General features: G+C 48.4%; 1 protein-coding gene across 1 annotated transcript; it reads right to left on the bottom strand.

Annotated features, from left to right (window-relative positions):
• Positions 1–1,051: 1,051 nt before the first annotated feature.
• Positions 1,052–11,678, bottom strand: BOLA3 (bolA family member 3). The gene is made up of 4 exons (XM_082427213.1): positions 11,522–11,678; positions 9,219–9,342; positions 6,727–6,815; positions 1,052–1,297 (listed from the first exon to the last, which is right to left on the bottom strand). The coding sequence occupies exons 1-4, from the start codon at positions 11,573–11,575 to the stop codon at positions 1,232–1,234; spliced, it is 333 nt and encodes a 110-aa protein (XP_082283339.1). The 5' UTR covers positions 11,576–11,678; the 3' UTR covers positions 1,052–1,231.
• Positions 11,679–15,109: the final 3,431 nt, after the last annotated feature.

The following is a 15,109-nucleotide window of genomic DNA, read 5'->3' as shown; positions in this document are numbered from 1 at the left end:
CTGGCCAGAGCCCAGATCATGTTGCAGACACAGTGACTACCAACCATCATGGACTCCAGAGACAGTGGCCTATAACACTGACACCTCCCAGAACACTGGACATTGCTGCCACAGCTACCAAAATGGATACGCCACTGCCCCGCTTCTCAGCGTCACTTGCTCCCAATGCAAAGTTCAAGGCAGATCCATCTGGCTGAGTCTAGATCATCTGCCTGTGCCTTGTTTGCCAAGGAGCTAGGAAAGCAAGCCTTTTCAGCTTCTGACACTGGAGGTGGGCTCAATCTCCCACCAACATGCAAAGGGTGGGTAATCTTCAAACGTGAAGAAGACCCTGATCCAGGCAGCCCACACTCCTCAGAGTTCACTCCAGGAAGTAAGAAACTTGAGGGTCCAAGATCATTCTTGTAAGAAGTTTGGAGGGAAAGGGAAACAGAGTGGTGAACTAAGGGAAGAGCAAAACCAAAGGGTCTTTTCTTTTCTTTTTGGTAAAATTAAGGGACCTGAGCAGTTTCACAGAGGAGAAGAAACAAAGTTTCTTGACAAGACAAGGAAGCTGGCACCCCATTCTGCCTCTAGCATCAGGACAGAACTGTTCAAAGACAAGACCACTTTGAACAAAAGGACATGCTTCTGAAATAAAGGAACTAAAAGCATTACTCATGACTCTTCAAAAATTTCATATAGTCTTTCTTGGTCTGCTTATTAATTACATTATCCCCATATTAAGAATGTTGCCAGGACTTCCCTGGTGGCGCAGTGGATAAGACTCCTCGCTCCCAATTCAGGGGGCCCGGGTTCAATCCCTGGTTGGGGAACTAGATCCCACATGCATACCACAACTAAGAGTTCGCATGCCACAACTAAGGAGCCCTCAAGCTGCAACTAAGGAGCCCACGTGGTGCAACTAAGGAGCTGGTGAGCCGCAACTAAGGAGCCCCCCTGCTGCAACTAAGACCCAGCACAAATAAATAAATAAATATTAAAAAAAAAAAAAAGAAGAATGTTGCCTAGCACAGAGCAGGATTAAATAAATATTTTTGTAATGAAAAAATTTTTAGTTGTCTGTTGCCTTTAATTAACATCTAAATAGATACCATATTCTTCTATAATTAAAATATGGAAATGTCCATGAACAAAATAGATAAATTTTTTGTCATATGCCTAGGAAAGAATGGTGGCAATAAGATACATCCAAGGTTTCAGCAGCAACATCTACGCAGCCAGGGCGTGGTCAGTGTTTGGGGACAGAGGTAAATATCCGCAATCCGTGCATACCTTTGATTTCTTCTTTTAGTGCCTAAGGAAGCAAAAGAGCATCATCATTGTTTTGTATTTGACACTGATTACAGTAAGTCTCTATGGGAGTATTTTTATATAGTTCTATCTCTGTAGGAAACTTTGCACACACTTTCTTTAAACAATGTTTCCTTTTTTTTTTAGAATCAGTATTTAAGATGGCTCAAAAATCAAAAGGCATAAAAGGCATGCAGTAAAGTCTCCCTCCCACAACTGTCCCCCAGTTTCCACCTCCAAACCAAATAGAGAACTGTTGGTATTTTCATGTGCATCTTTGCAAGGATTTAAAAATGCATATTCAAACTAATATGAATATATATTCCATCCCAATACCTTTTTAAAACACAAATGATAGTATTTCAAACACATTGTTCTGCACTCTCTTTTTCCCTAACACTGGGGATCTTTCCATATCAGGCATAAAGCACACCCTCATTCTTTTTTGTATCAGCATAGCATTCCATTATATGTATCATAACTTTTTAGCCTGTCCCCTAATGAAGAACTTTCAGGCTGTTTTTTGTGTTTCGCTATTTTGAGCAAAGAATAGCTGTTCTTTAAAACCACACTGGGAGTTCCCTGGTGGTCTAGTGGTTAGGATTCCACGCTTTCACTGCGGAGGCCTGGGTTCAATCCCTGGTTGGGGAACTGAGATTCCACAAGCTGAGCAGCATGGCCAAAATTTTAAAAAATTACTTGAATAAAAGAAAATATATAGCTTCATGTAAAAAAAAATTTTTTTTTTAAATAAAAAGATAAAACCACACTAATCAGCACCAATTCCCCAATTTTACTCTAAATCAGAAAATAAAGTTGTAAATTATGCGATTTGCTTAAGGCTACAAATGATGTCAGGGCCCAAGTGTAAATGGGCAACCACAATCAAATAGATATTTAGCTCCTGAAGTACCAGGAGACAAACTACAGGACCTGAATGAGGCATGGGAGTCTAAGTCCTTTTATACTAGGCCCAAGACACCACAGTGGGGTAGACATTTTTTTCCAGTCTATCCAGCAATCTCCCTTCTCCCTTTCCACTTTAATTGTGTACTGCTGGTGGGACTACCAATTGACCTGTACTGAGGTAGCTATGTGCCCCTGGACCAGCCTGACTGGTCCAGGGGAGGCACATGACTCAAACTGGGCCAATCAGAGTCTTCCCTGGGATTTTTCAGTGTAGAGCCTTCTCTCTTGGTCACCACAGATATACCTTGTCTTATTGCACTTTGCTTTACTGTATTTTGCAGATATTGTGTTTTTTCACAAACTGAAGGTTTGTGGCATCCCTGTATTATCAGATGATGATTAGCATTTTTTAGCAAAGTATTTTAAAATTAAGATATGTAGATTTTTTTTTTTTAGACATAATGCTACTGCACACTTGATAGATAAAATATAGTGTAAGCATAACTTTTATATACACTGGGAAACCAAAAAAATTCATGTGCTTGATTTATCATCATGGTCTGGAACCAAGCCTGCAATATCTCTGAGGTATGCCTGCATACTGGAATACTGTCGCTTGGAGGCAACTTGGAGTCCTGTTCCCCACCAAGAAGAGAAAGCCCATCTCCAGTAGGAGAAAATGAGGCCAACATACAGAAACTGGAAGCTCAGAAAAAGAGAATATGAAAGAACAAGCAGATGAACTTAAGACCCTGAATCTAGATAATTTCATTACGTGGGCCAATTAATTACCTTTGTTTGCTAATGCTCGTTTTAACTTTGTCTCTGCCACTTACAACAAAGAGAATACTAACACATGCGGTCAAGTTTATTGAGTCAGAAGGATCCTTAGAGATAATCTAGTCCTATCTCCATCTTTGATAAAAAAAGAAATAGAGTTTATCCCTGTCCAAAGTCAGCAAGTGAGCAACAGCAAGTGAGATAGAACCTGAACCCCGGGAATCCTGACATCCTGGCCACCCCTGATGCCAGGAGCTGTGGTTGTGTTGGGAGCCAATGAGCTGCCCCACCACCTCCATATTCACAATAAGCCCCTCAGCTCTGCAGATAAGCAGAAATGCCCCTGGAAAAAAAAGCCTCATGTCACTGCTGCGAGAGGGAAACACAGTGCCCTGAGCCACATGCTCTCTGCTTTCTGCAGGCATGGAATGTTCCCTAGAGGCTGTCCCTGTGTCTCGGCCACAATTCTTAAAGCCTCTGTGGCTAAATGAGGGCCCAGTCACAGCTTCACATGAAAGACCCTGGACAGAGAAACCATCCAGGCTTTGATCCCTAAGCCCTGTGCACTTCCCCTTCCAGGGCCTTCTCCCCACTCTCTTGCAGCCCTCAGAGGGCTCCCCAACACAGGTCACAGGATCTTACAGCTACAGAGGGCCTTAGAGATCACTTGGGTCACTTTAAATAGGTCAGGAAACTGAGGCCCTAGTGGGGAAATGACTTGGCCAAAGTCCCACAGTTTATAAGATGTAGAATAGGTAAACATTTTTCAGCACCCGCTATGCCCATGGCATTATGCTGGGTGCTGGGGACACAAATGAAAAAGGCATGGGAAAATGATAAAAAAGGTAAGGAAAGTAACTCAAGCCCACAAGAAATGGATTCAGCACAGACAGTGATGGATGCTGCCAGACCACAAGCCAGCTCAGCACTGCTACGGGTACTGGTAGGAAGAAGCATTTGCTACTGCACTGGCCGTTTGTGGAGGAGGTAGCCCAGGAGCGGGACAGCGGGAGGTGCAACAGGCAGAGAGGCACAGGGCACCGGGCCCAGGAGAGCAGGTGAGGAAAGGCTGGGAACCTGCTGCAATTCACCAGGAAAAGCCTGACTTTGAGTCAGGCCCACGGAGGGGAGACTGAGGCCGACCACACAGAGGATCGGAAATCCCAGATGAGGGTGGGACCGGGCTCCATGGGCAACCAGGGTGCCCACTGGAGGGTTCTGAGTAGGAGAACAAGGGCAGAGGCACCCTTCGGGGAGGATGATGGACAACAGACAGGAAAGAGGGCAGAGAAAGGGAGAGGGCAACTGCTATTTACCAAACGCCTTCCCCATGCCAGCACAAGGCGGGCACGTGTGGCCAGCACCTCACGTGATCTTCACCAGCGAGAACTCTGAAGCTCCAGTCTCACTGTAACATGCGGAGCTGGGATGGACCAGCTCACCCGACACAGAAGGGAACACGGCGCTTGCTCTCCTCTGTGTGGCTGCTCCCCAGGGTGGGGACAGGATGGATGGGGAAGGAATCCTCATCATCCTGCCATCGCTGGGGCCTGGCCCAAAGCATATGGCAGTGACGCCCTCTGCCACTGCCTCCTGCATCACCCACCCCACGACAAGCAGTGCTTGGCCCAGCAAAGCGGCTGCTATGGTAACCCAGGCAGTAGCTGCTCCAGGTTAAAAGTACACCAATGCCAGGAGGTGAATTCTCTGAAATGGAAAGCCTTTCAGGCATTAAACATTTAATTTATCTGTAAATCAATAACAAAACCCAGGCCAGCTCTCCTTACTCTCTATAAACTCTCAACAAATACTGATTGAGCTGTTTTATGTACCAGGTCCTTTGTTAGGTGTTGGGGACACAGCAGTGAAGAAAACAGACCTGGGTTGTATAAGTGAATCACTCTGCTGTACACCTAAAACTAATACAACATTGTTAATCAACTATGCTCCCATATAAAATAAAAATTACGAAAAAAAAAAAAAAAGAAGAAAAGAAAAAGAAAAGACCTGGGCCTGGCCTGCATAGTCTGCTTCCAGGGCAACGACAGACAAGTGAGCAACGTTCTCCAGCAAGGACGGGGCCAGAGAAGGTACATGTTCAGTAAGGGCCCAAAGGAAACCTTGAGCCCAAGATGATGTAGGTGATATTCTCCCAAGTGGAGGAAATTGCTGTCCCCTGAACTTGGCGCAGGTTCCTCGCAGCATTTATAGATAACAATGATGATGATGGTGACAGCGGCTGACATTTATGAAGGACTTACCATGTGTCAGACACTGTTCTCAGTGCTTTTCATGACTTTACCACTAATCCTCAAAAGAGCCCTTTGAGGCAAATCCTATTACTCTCCCTGTTGCAGATTAGGAAACTGAGGCACAGGGAGGTTAAGTAACTTGCTCAAGGTCACACAGCAGAAAGTAGCAGAGCCCAGATTTGAAATGTGGGCAGTCCAACTCCAGAACCTGTATCCTTGTAACCATGGCTTCAGGCCAGGGGATGTGCTGTACTTAACAGCACCCCCAGGAGCCCAGCTGCACTAGGCAGCCTGAGTAGTTTTGATAACAAAACCCAAAGTCCTACCAGTTGGGGATGATCTGGGCCAGTTGGGTCTTCCCTGCCTTGTCTTCTACCTTGGCTCCAACCCCTGGGATCACATGGGGCTAGAAGTGCTTCTGGAGGACAGAAGTGGTTGCTGTTTCACCCCAGACTGCCCAGTCAGACCAGCAGCATGCTTTAGGGCTGTACGTGCCCACATCCAAGTGAAGGTGGACTCCACAAGGAACCCAAAGATGGATCCAACAAGCAACCGGACCACAAAGGGCTGGCAGGGCCAAGGGATGGCGGCAGGGACCTAAGTATCCAGGACACAAGGCAGAAAAGCTGGAGTCAGACGGTGGAGGGCATTCATTCCCTGCCGGGCAGGTGGGAAAGCAGCATTTGAGCCTGGCAGAGGAGTGAGGGAGGGGCAGCTCAGGCAGGAGGTCTGATCTGGACAAAGGTCCAGATGCATGGAGAGACCAATGGGCACGGCCCAGATGGAGGATCTGGGCCAGGAAGGGTGGGGAAAGGCCTGGAAGAGCAGTCTGGAACACCTGGACTCGACTTTCATGACCAAAGCTGTGCTTTACAAAAGTTAAACTAGTTCACAAAGTGCAACTTTCCAGAACGATGTCAAACACACTGGCTGAATGGGGTGAGTTTATAGACATAGGCCCAAGGGTCAAGGCTGGAATAAATTCCAAGTAAAATAAGCATAGAAAATGAATATGTTGGGCCTTAGTCTGGTTTAATCTGATGTTCCAGACCCCTGCTGTTGTTACTAGGTCTGGGGCAGCTGGAGCAATTTTCAATCAGGCCATCCCTGTTTACCCAATTTAGGACTACTTTAGTAGTCCTAAAAGAGGCTTAAAAAAATGTTCAAATCTACAAAAACATACATATTTTCATACTCCTGTGTTTACAAATACTATTCAATATGCAACAATAACAGTACACAGTAAACATTGGTAGCACTATACAGGGAAATGCAAAATAACTATTGGGCAGCTTGTTTTCAATTTTGAATAAAATTCATATTTGCCTACAATCCGATCCCAGATAGTTTCAGTTTATGTTTTTCTCGGATCCTGAGTCCTGTTCACATGATTGTGGTATTGCATTATTCTTTCCTAGGACTGGTGGTACAATACCATCCCCACTTGCAGGCCCTTTCAGATGCGGAGACCAGTGGCAAAGCCTCTACTGACCTGATTTACCATCTGGTGCTGCTGGACAGTTCTCTTCTCCTTAAATTCTTCCGATTCGATTTGAATTTCATACATTGCCCCACAGCCTCCTGAAATAAATGTGATTTGAAAGTGTTTCAATTATTAAGTTACAGCAGCCACAGTTCCTTATGTCCTTGAAGTACCACACAATCCAAAGAAGGTCTGAACGTTATCATTCAGCAGAAAGTTGCTAAGATTGTTGGAAGATCATGGCTTACAATCTGACCACGTCCTCCTCCTGGCAGGCTGCCTCGATCCAAAACATGCTCTTCCTTTGGTAAGGCACTTGCACTGCCCAGAATTTTGCTTCTGGGGTAGGAAAGATAAGGCACAAAACATGCAAAGCCTAGGAAATGTAGGTTTTCCTACTATTTCTTTTTATTAAACCAGCAAATACCATGGAAGAAGGTGGGAGGGACTGAATTTCAGGGCTCCATCTCCCAAAGAACTAGCAATTGGTATTTTTAAAAAATGCAAAAACACACTAAAATCTGATTCAAAAACCATGTGCAGGGCTTCCCTGGTGGCGCAGTGGTTAAGAATCTGCCTGCCAATGCAGGGGACACGGGTTCAAGCCCTGGTCTGGGAAGATCCCACATGCCGCGGAGCAACTAAGCCCGTGTGCCACAACTACTGATCTTGTGCGTGCTCCGCAACGAGAGGCTGCGATAGTGAGAGGCCTGCGCACCGCGATGAAGAGTGGCCCCCGCTTGCCGCAACTAGAGAAAGACCTCGCACAGAAACGAAGACCCAACACAGCCAAAAAATAAATAAAGTGAAATTCTTTTAAAAAAAAAAAAAACAAAACAAAAAAACCATGTGCAATACTATCCAAAATAAAAGGAACAAGGAAGCATGAGAGACAGGGACACAGCATTACAATAAACAGTGAAAACATGCTGGTCACGGAGCTGGGCTCTCCAGCACCCCTGCTCTACAAGCAGCATTAAGGGTTTCCCCCTGGGCTGCAGCAGGGAGGGGGTGGCTATCTGGGGATGCGCTCAAGGCAGAGCTTGTGTGGACCCATCCACCCCCAGCCCGAGCTTTGTCTCCACATGGCTGGAGAGCTAGTGTTGATGACTGATGATAATAAAACCTGCTGCTCTAGCATGAAACAATGCGGCAAGAAAGAACTCAGTAGGCTTTGTTAAGCTTTTCTCATGTGTTCTAGGAGCCTAAGCTTTGGCTAAACCAAGGTTCCTAGCCTTGATCCCCTTTCTGCACTCTACCCAGGGCTGGGCAGAGTGAGACTGGAGGTCAAGTTCCAGCTCTCCCCTAACTGGGCCTGAGGCAGGTACAGGACTGGTGACATCAAGACCTCAGCAATGGGACTTCCCTGGTGGCACAGCAGTTAAGAATCTGCCTGCCAATGCAGGGGACACGGGTTCGAGCCCTGGTCCGGGAAGGTCCCACATGCCGCAGAGCAACTAAGCCCGTGCTCCACAACTACTGAGCCTGCGCTCTAGAGCCCACGAGCCACAACTACTGAAGCCCACACACCTAGAGCCCGTGCTCTGCAACAGGAGAAGCCACTGCAATGTGAAGCCCGCCCACCGCAACAAAGAGTAGCCTGCGCTCGCCGCAACTAGAGAAAGCCTGCGCACAGCAATGAAGACCCAACGCGGCCAAAAATAAAAAAAAAAAAAAGACCTCAGCATTGCCCTGGGACCCCTGCAGAGGGCTCACCCAACCTACCATTCCAACAGATCTTTAGATTGGTTAATTTCCTATAGTGTCCAGAATAAAACTACTTTCTAAACTTTCTCCCTATCCTTGTAAATGTTATGTTCCCAGAGAAGCCAGTGAGCCCTCGAGCAATGCAGAGTGACAAAGACTGTGTCTGGGTGTGGGAGATGCCACCCCTGGCCAGTTCTTCCACATGTGTGTCTAGATAAAGGCCTTATCTTCCCCGTCTGGTGTAGGCAGAAGCTGATATCCCAGCCTGCTCCTAACTCACAGTCAGCCTGAACTTCGAGGTGCCAGCGGCCATCTGAGAAAGGCAGGGCCTGGCTGGGGCTGGTCACTGGGCTCAGGACAGAGTCTGCCCTGGGTCCTGGCTCTGCCGCCTATTCCCTGTGAAGGGCTAGGCAGGTTCTTAGGCCTCTCTGGGCTCGTCTTCCTGGAGTCTGTTCCAGCTCTGGCATTCTAGGGTGTCAGAACAATGTGGGGAAATTAAAGTCTGGCTCATCTCAAAGTCAAATTAAAGGCTGTGGACCTGAGCCCCAGGGTGACTGAGAGGGATCTAATCTGAGCTGGGCCAAGCTGGCAACCATAAGTCCTTGCAGTTCCCCGCCAATGTTTCTGCATCCCCACCTCCACCCTTCCAGCGGGAGAGGCCAAGGTCTATGTGTCCAAAAGCCACATGTATTGAGAAGCCACTGATGGCGAGTTCCATCCAAGCCCCCTGCCCTCTACCCCTCCAGTGGGTAAAATCTTACCAAACTCTGTGGGAAAGATGAGAAAAACTTTACCTGAAATGTCAGTGACTTTGATAGCTGTAGCTCGAGGAAACTTTTCTTTGAGAATTTGGGTCACTTTGAGCTCCCCCTCAGTCTGCGAGGCAAACATACGCTGGGCACAGTGGAGAAGAGGAAGCTGCCACAGAACAGAGGAGAGTCACTGTGCAGGCACCCCCTGCCCTCCCCTGCAAGGCTGGGCCCCAGGCTAAGTCAGGGGGACTGCATGGTGTCCAATGTCCATTTAAGCTCTCCAGGATGCAGAATAAACTTTTTTTGAGGGGGGAGTGGAGTTGTAAATAACTCACTTTGACTCTAGAGATAACAAGGCCCCCAACTTAATTCAACAAATGTTTAACTCCTCATGCTAGTAAGACACTATCATGATGACGGTTTAATAAGTGAGGTGCCTGAAGCACTAAGTAATATGCCAAGGTTGGATCCCTTAATAAGATGCAGAGTCAGGAGAGGCCAGGCAGCCTGGCTCAGGCGTGCCCTGCTTAGGCCAGCATGCCAATGACCATGTACTGATGGGGCCAAATGCCACCCACCAGTTAGGCCTGATTAACACTCTACATTCTCTCCAGTGGGGTGTAACCCTGTGACCTACTGCTCAATAAGCCAGCTACCCTTTGCAATTCTTACTGGGAGAAGAAACAGAATTCTATTAAAGGACCTGAAGTCAGAACGTTTTTAGATTATTTACCATTGGCAGTAACACTCCCCCCTCCCCCAGTGGCTACCCTAAGGACCCAGTGCTTCTGATGGGAATGTGTCTCAACCCTTACGGATGAAAGAGCACAAAACCATGTCGGCAGCCCCTTGGCTGCGTTGAGCACATGCTAAAAGGGGAGACTGAAAATAGAGCATGGCAGGCCTTCAATGTCAGGCTAAAGATTTTGGACTTTGTTAGACAGGCTTCCTGGTGCCAAAGTAACAGTGCCTTTTGAAGCAAGTCAGGAAAGATTCCCAGATAACAGTATCATTACAAAGGGAGTAGTACCAAGCATCCCTAACCGGAGGAGGAAGGCGGGTGGAGCGCTGTTCATCAAGTGCTGGTGCTGACGGTAACATCCCTTCACCTCCTCAGTCCTGCCCATCCTCAGGCCTTTTCTGACGGCCCAGAGCAGGGTCCTGGGTTATAGAACCTCAGAGCTCCTTCCTTAAAATGCCCTGTGCACTGACTCTTTCACCAACTGGTCTTAGAGGCCAAGACTGAGTCTGTCTTGTTACTGCAGTCTTCCAGAGCTGACCCAGGGCAGACCCTCAGGAGGACTTGGGTTATGGATGAATGAGTGAATGAATGAATGAGCAGGGGAAGAACCACACGATTCAGGGCATATGTACTGGGCACCTGCAAAGAAGTCCTGATTCTAGCAGGCAACTGAAATGCAGGTCAGGAGAAAGATCTGGAGGGAGGCTGTGTGAGTGATGTACAGAGGGAAAGAATCTTAAGTTGAGGGCCTGGGTAAGACTGGGGGGCGGGGGGGAATGGGACCTCCTCTGAAGACAGTGCCCTGGGGGGCAAAGGCAGAGGTTAGCCAGGTGGCGGGCAGAAGCGGCAATCACTAAGGAGTGAGGGTGGTTAGCACTGCTGACTCCTTGGGAGAAGCCTTTTCCTCATCTCAGCTGATCTGCAGGCAGCGAGCGCCTTTAAACCAGTAATCTACTGACAAAGTCCCCGGAAAGCCGACTGTCCACTCTGAAAGTCACCAGCAGAAGTGCCCTTCATGCTTGGGGGAGGCAGGTCTAAGAGAAGGAGGAATGTGAGAGGAAAGCGAAAGAAGTGGATGAAGTGAGGAAAGAATGAATCAGAAAGGGGGGAGAGAAAATTAGCAGGGCGCGTGGTGAGTGCCCTCTGCTGGCTTCCTACCCCGGGAGTATGGGATTTGGGGAGGGTCAAGGTCACAGAAGCCAGGCGGACTTTCCGGAGCTCTGACCCAGCCAACAGTCCCCGGCACGCACGCCGCGACTCCGGGTTATGAGTCCCATGTCTTCGGCTCAGTAAATCAACATTGCTTTTCCCGTGCCCGCTGTATTATGACTGCTTATGTATCTATTCCCCTCGGCCTCAACCCCCACCCCGTTCGGGAGCTTCCCCAGCACGCGCCGGGCCTGACACTTCTCCCAGTGCCCGTAGTCGGGCCCACTAAATGAACGAACCAACCAGTGAGTGAAGGAGAGAAATGAAGGGCAGGCCCTGGGCCCGGCGCGCCGCCCTCTGTGGACCAGTTCCCCAGCCGCGGCCGCGGCCGGCCCCGTGGTCCCAGCGCAACTCCCGCCCAGGGGAGAGCAGTCCGGTCCCCGCCCGCGCTCACCCGGCGGGTCCCGCGGAGCAGAGGCGCTGCCGCGGCCGGGCTCCACGCCGCCATGCCCGGCCGACGCGGCCCGCCGTCTGAGGTCGCCTTGTCGCCCAAAAGACGCGGAGCCTGGGACCAGAGCCGCCGCCGCCACGGGCTAGGTCGCCCCCTGCCGTCTGGAGGCCGCGAGCCGCCCCCGCACGCCCGGGGCCGCGCCGCCCCGCCCACGCCCAGGGCCCCGCCCTCTTCCCTGGCTCTCGCCCCGCTTCTCCTGCCTCCCAAGCCTCGACCCCAGCGGGTCCTTCCTCCTCTGCCTAGAAGCCGGTGCTAGGTGCTCGGTCCTGCAGGACTTTCCCTCGTCCCAAGGACACTGGTGCCCTAGGTGGAACGCCTCCATTCCAACTCCCCACCCGAAAACTTGCTGCTAAACTGAGGAGCTTGGGTTTCTCCCTCCAGGAGGGAACCAGGAGAGGATTTTAAGCAGGGGAGTCGTTTTCAGATTCGCGTTTTAGAAAGATCACTCGCTCCTGCAAGGAGCGGGGACAGAAGGAGGCTGAAATTGGAGACGAGGACAGAAGTCCCAAGGCTATTGCAATGGTCCAAGTGAGACTTGAGGCCTGAACTAGAGCAGCAGCAGCAGCAGCAGCAGGGATGGGAGGAGTGGACTGAGACACCTGGGAGGTGGATGGACTGCAGTGACCGGATTGGCGGATGAGGGGATGAAGGCGGCAGGGAGGACTCTCAGGGTTCTGGCTTGGACAATGAAATGAGTAGAGGAGAACTAGGTTTGGGGTGAAGGGGGTCGACTAACTCAGTTTTGGATCTGTCTGAGTCTAAGGTGCCTGCAGGACACGGCCCAGCAGAGATGCTGCTGGAGACACAGACCTTGGATTCTTCACAATGCAGTGGAAACTGACACCATCAGGGACTGGTATTGATAGGGACTGAGTAAAGGGACAAAGTAGGTGATTAAATAGTTAATCCCACTGAGGAATCATAAGTAAAGAAAAAAGTATAGAAGACCCCTGTAAGTTAACGATCACCCAAGAAAGTAGGTTTGCTTAATCACAAAACCAAGCAGGCTTGCCTAGCAACAAAACCATGCAACAGAAGCATGAGACATGCCCCAAAACAATAAAACAATGGTGTAATGAGACCCACATCCTACCCAGTAAGTTCAGGAAGTTGATGATGCCTAAGACATACTTCTCTGCATGCACTGAAAACAGTAATATAAGGAAAAGGTGACATTATACTGAAACCTGAGATGATTTATCACATTTTAGTATATGTTACTGCCTTTTTGCTCATTTCCATTGTGCCACAGCAGTCCCAGTTTGACCATGTAGGGACAAGAAAACTCCCCCACCTGACATGGAGGATGAACTGATGATGGAAGCTTGACATCTACTGAAGAATGAGGAAGGTGGTGGTCTTCTCCCCCTCCCCACTTCTCCTTTGATCATAGAACTGTAGCCCACTAAGCTCTCGGGGCAGCACCCTCTTGCCGGCTGCTTGTAAACCTCACAAGCATCCTATTCTAATAAATCACTTATCTATCACTTTGCCTCTTGCTGCATTCTTTCTGCTCTGAGCCATAAAGAACCAGAGCTCCTTGGAGCCCCGAGACACATTTCTGCGGTTTCAGTATGATTATCAGCAAATCTGCCCCACTGCTGGAATAGTTCAGATAGATATCACAAGCCAAAATTCAGCCAAGCCCTTTTTCTCGTAGGATATTTGCAGCATGTGGTCTGGTATACACTGAAGGATGTACCAGGGCTTTTTCGTATTGCATTCTGGCTTATACAATCAACATGTTCAGTGTTGCACTTGGATGGGTTGGGCAAGCAGATAGGGTAGGAGGTCCCCGGAGAAAGAGAATCAGGCATGGCTTTCTTGACATGAGCCATTTCTGGCCTAAGTCATTTTGTGATCTAAGCCTGGCCACAACGCTTGCCCTTGAACAGGTCTCAGTAATTAATGATCTTAAGGAAATAAAAGAATGCAGGAACAAACGACTGTAACCCGGCAAGAGAAGTAACAATAGCAAAGATAATAAATCACTTATAAAGACTCCCAGTTCTGTTTCAACGGTAAAGATTAGCCTGGCGCACACTCTTGAGTTGTTTTGCAGAATTCAAGCACCATCCCCACCCACCTTGAGAGCGCAGCCACCAGATCAACTGGAAGCTAAGAAATGATGTTGATCTTTCCTGACCCTCGTGACTTCAACTAAAACTTTGACTCTGTCAACCTGTGCCCCAATTCTAGACTGAATTCTTCTCTGCTCAAGCCCCTTCATGAATATGCATGTACCCTTAGCTTAAAACTTCTCCAGTTTTGCCCTTGGGGAGATACTGCTTTGGGAAAGATCCCCAGTGTTATTACTTGCTGCAATAAATCCTTCCTTCTCCTCCTCTTTGACTTGGTTGTGTCATTTGGCTTGACACCCACCAAGAGGCAAACCCAGTTGTGGGGTAACAGTTGGACGTGAGACAGGAGACATTTACAGACAGCCTTCTGTTTACACTTCCAGATAGAAGTAACAGCAGGAACAGGGTAAATAGCTGGACTTTGCCTCCAGTGGACACTTTAAGATAACAGTAATGGCAGGGGCAGAGAGGAGCTGAGCCTTGCCCACATAAGAGACAGAGACCACATATTTCTCATTCTCGAGGTCAAGGAGACCTTCCCGACTACACATAGTAGATGATGTCAACCTACCCATAGGTCTCTTCACTAGAAGCCATCTTGGCTAAGAGATGCACGCACATAGGGAGGACCCTGAGATAAACCAAATACGGACTCAGAGCCAGGCAATGCTAGATGATTGGCCAGAGGAAACCCGGAAGAAATGCCCCATATTAAGTGATTCAAACTATCACGAGGGCACGACTCTTTCTGAGTCCACCTCTGTGTGTCTATTCACACATAGTCTTTTTCCTCCTAATAAACATTTTATTTGCTTCACTACTTTCCATCTCCTTGTGGAAATTCATTTCTAAAAACCGACAGGCCAGGGCCTTGTCACTGGCCACTGTCTCTGGTGGTCTAGTGGCTAGGATTCAGCACTCTCACTGCCGTGGCCTGACTTCAATCTCTGGCCAGGGAACCGAAATCTTGCTGCAAGCCGCTGCAGGCCAAGGCCACCAGATATCAGACGGACCTACAGTTGTTGTTGAAAGTGATCAGCTAAAAGTATGCTCATTCATTCTAGTATGAATGACTAGAGGAGTTGAATGACTCCTATTATTAAAAAGAAAACCACAGGCACCAAATGGGGTCACTTATGCTAGGCCACACCACCAAACTGGGGCTTAATACCTAACCTAATTAATTAAAGCTTTAGTATCCTCCTCTTACCCTCAGTTTTCCACACTGCTGTCAGAGCCATCTGAAACGAAAACTTGTCCATTTATTTGCTTACTTAAAATCCTTCAGAGTCATCACCTACAGGTAAAAATCCAAGTGCTTTCATATGACTTAACCCCTACCTACCTGCCCAACTGAAATATACCCTTCACTAATACTGGACTGCTTATACCTCCCTATGCAAACCATGCAACAATTCTGGTTATTTGGTAACTACCCATCTTTTGAGTC

The sequence above is a fragment of the Balaenoptera physalus genome (genome assembly GCF_965194825.1).
Source record: "Balaenoptera physalus genome assembly, chromosome: 15".
Taxonomy (NCBI): Eukaryota; Metazoa; Chordata; class Mammalia; order Artiodactyla; family Balaenopteridae; genus Balaenoptera; species Balaenoptera physalus.
The sequence above is the reverse complement of the archived record's forward strand: the minus strand, read 5'-3'. Positions and strand labels throughout refer to the sequence as shown.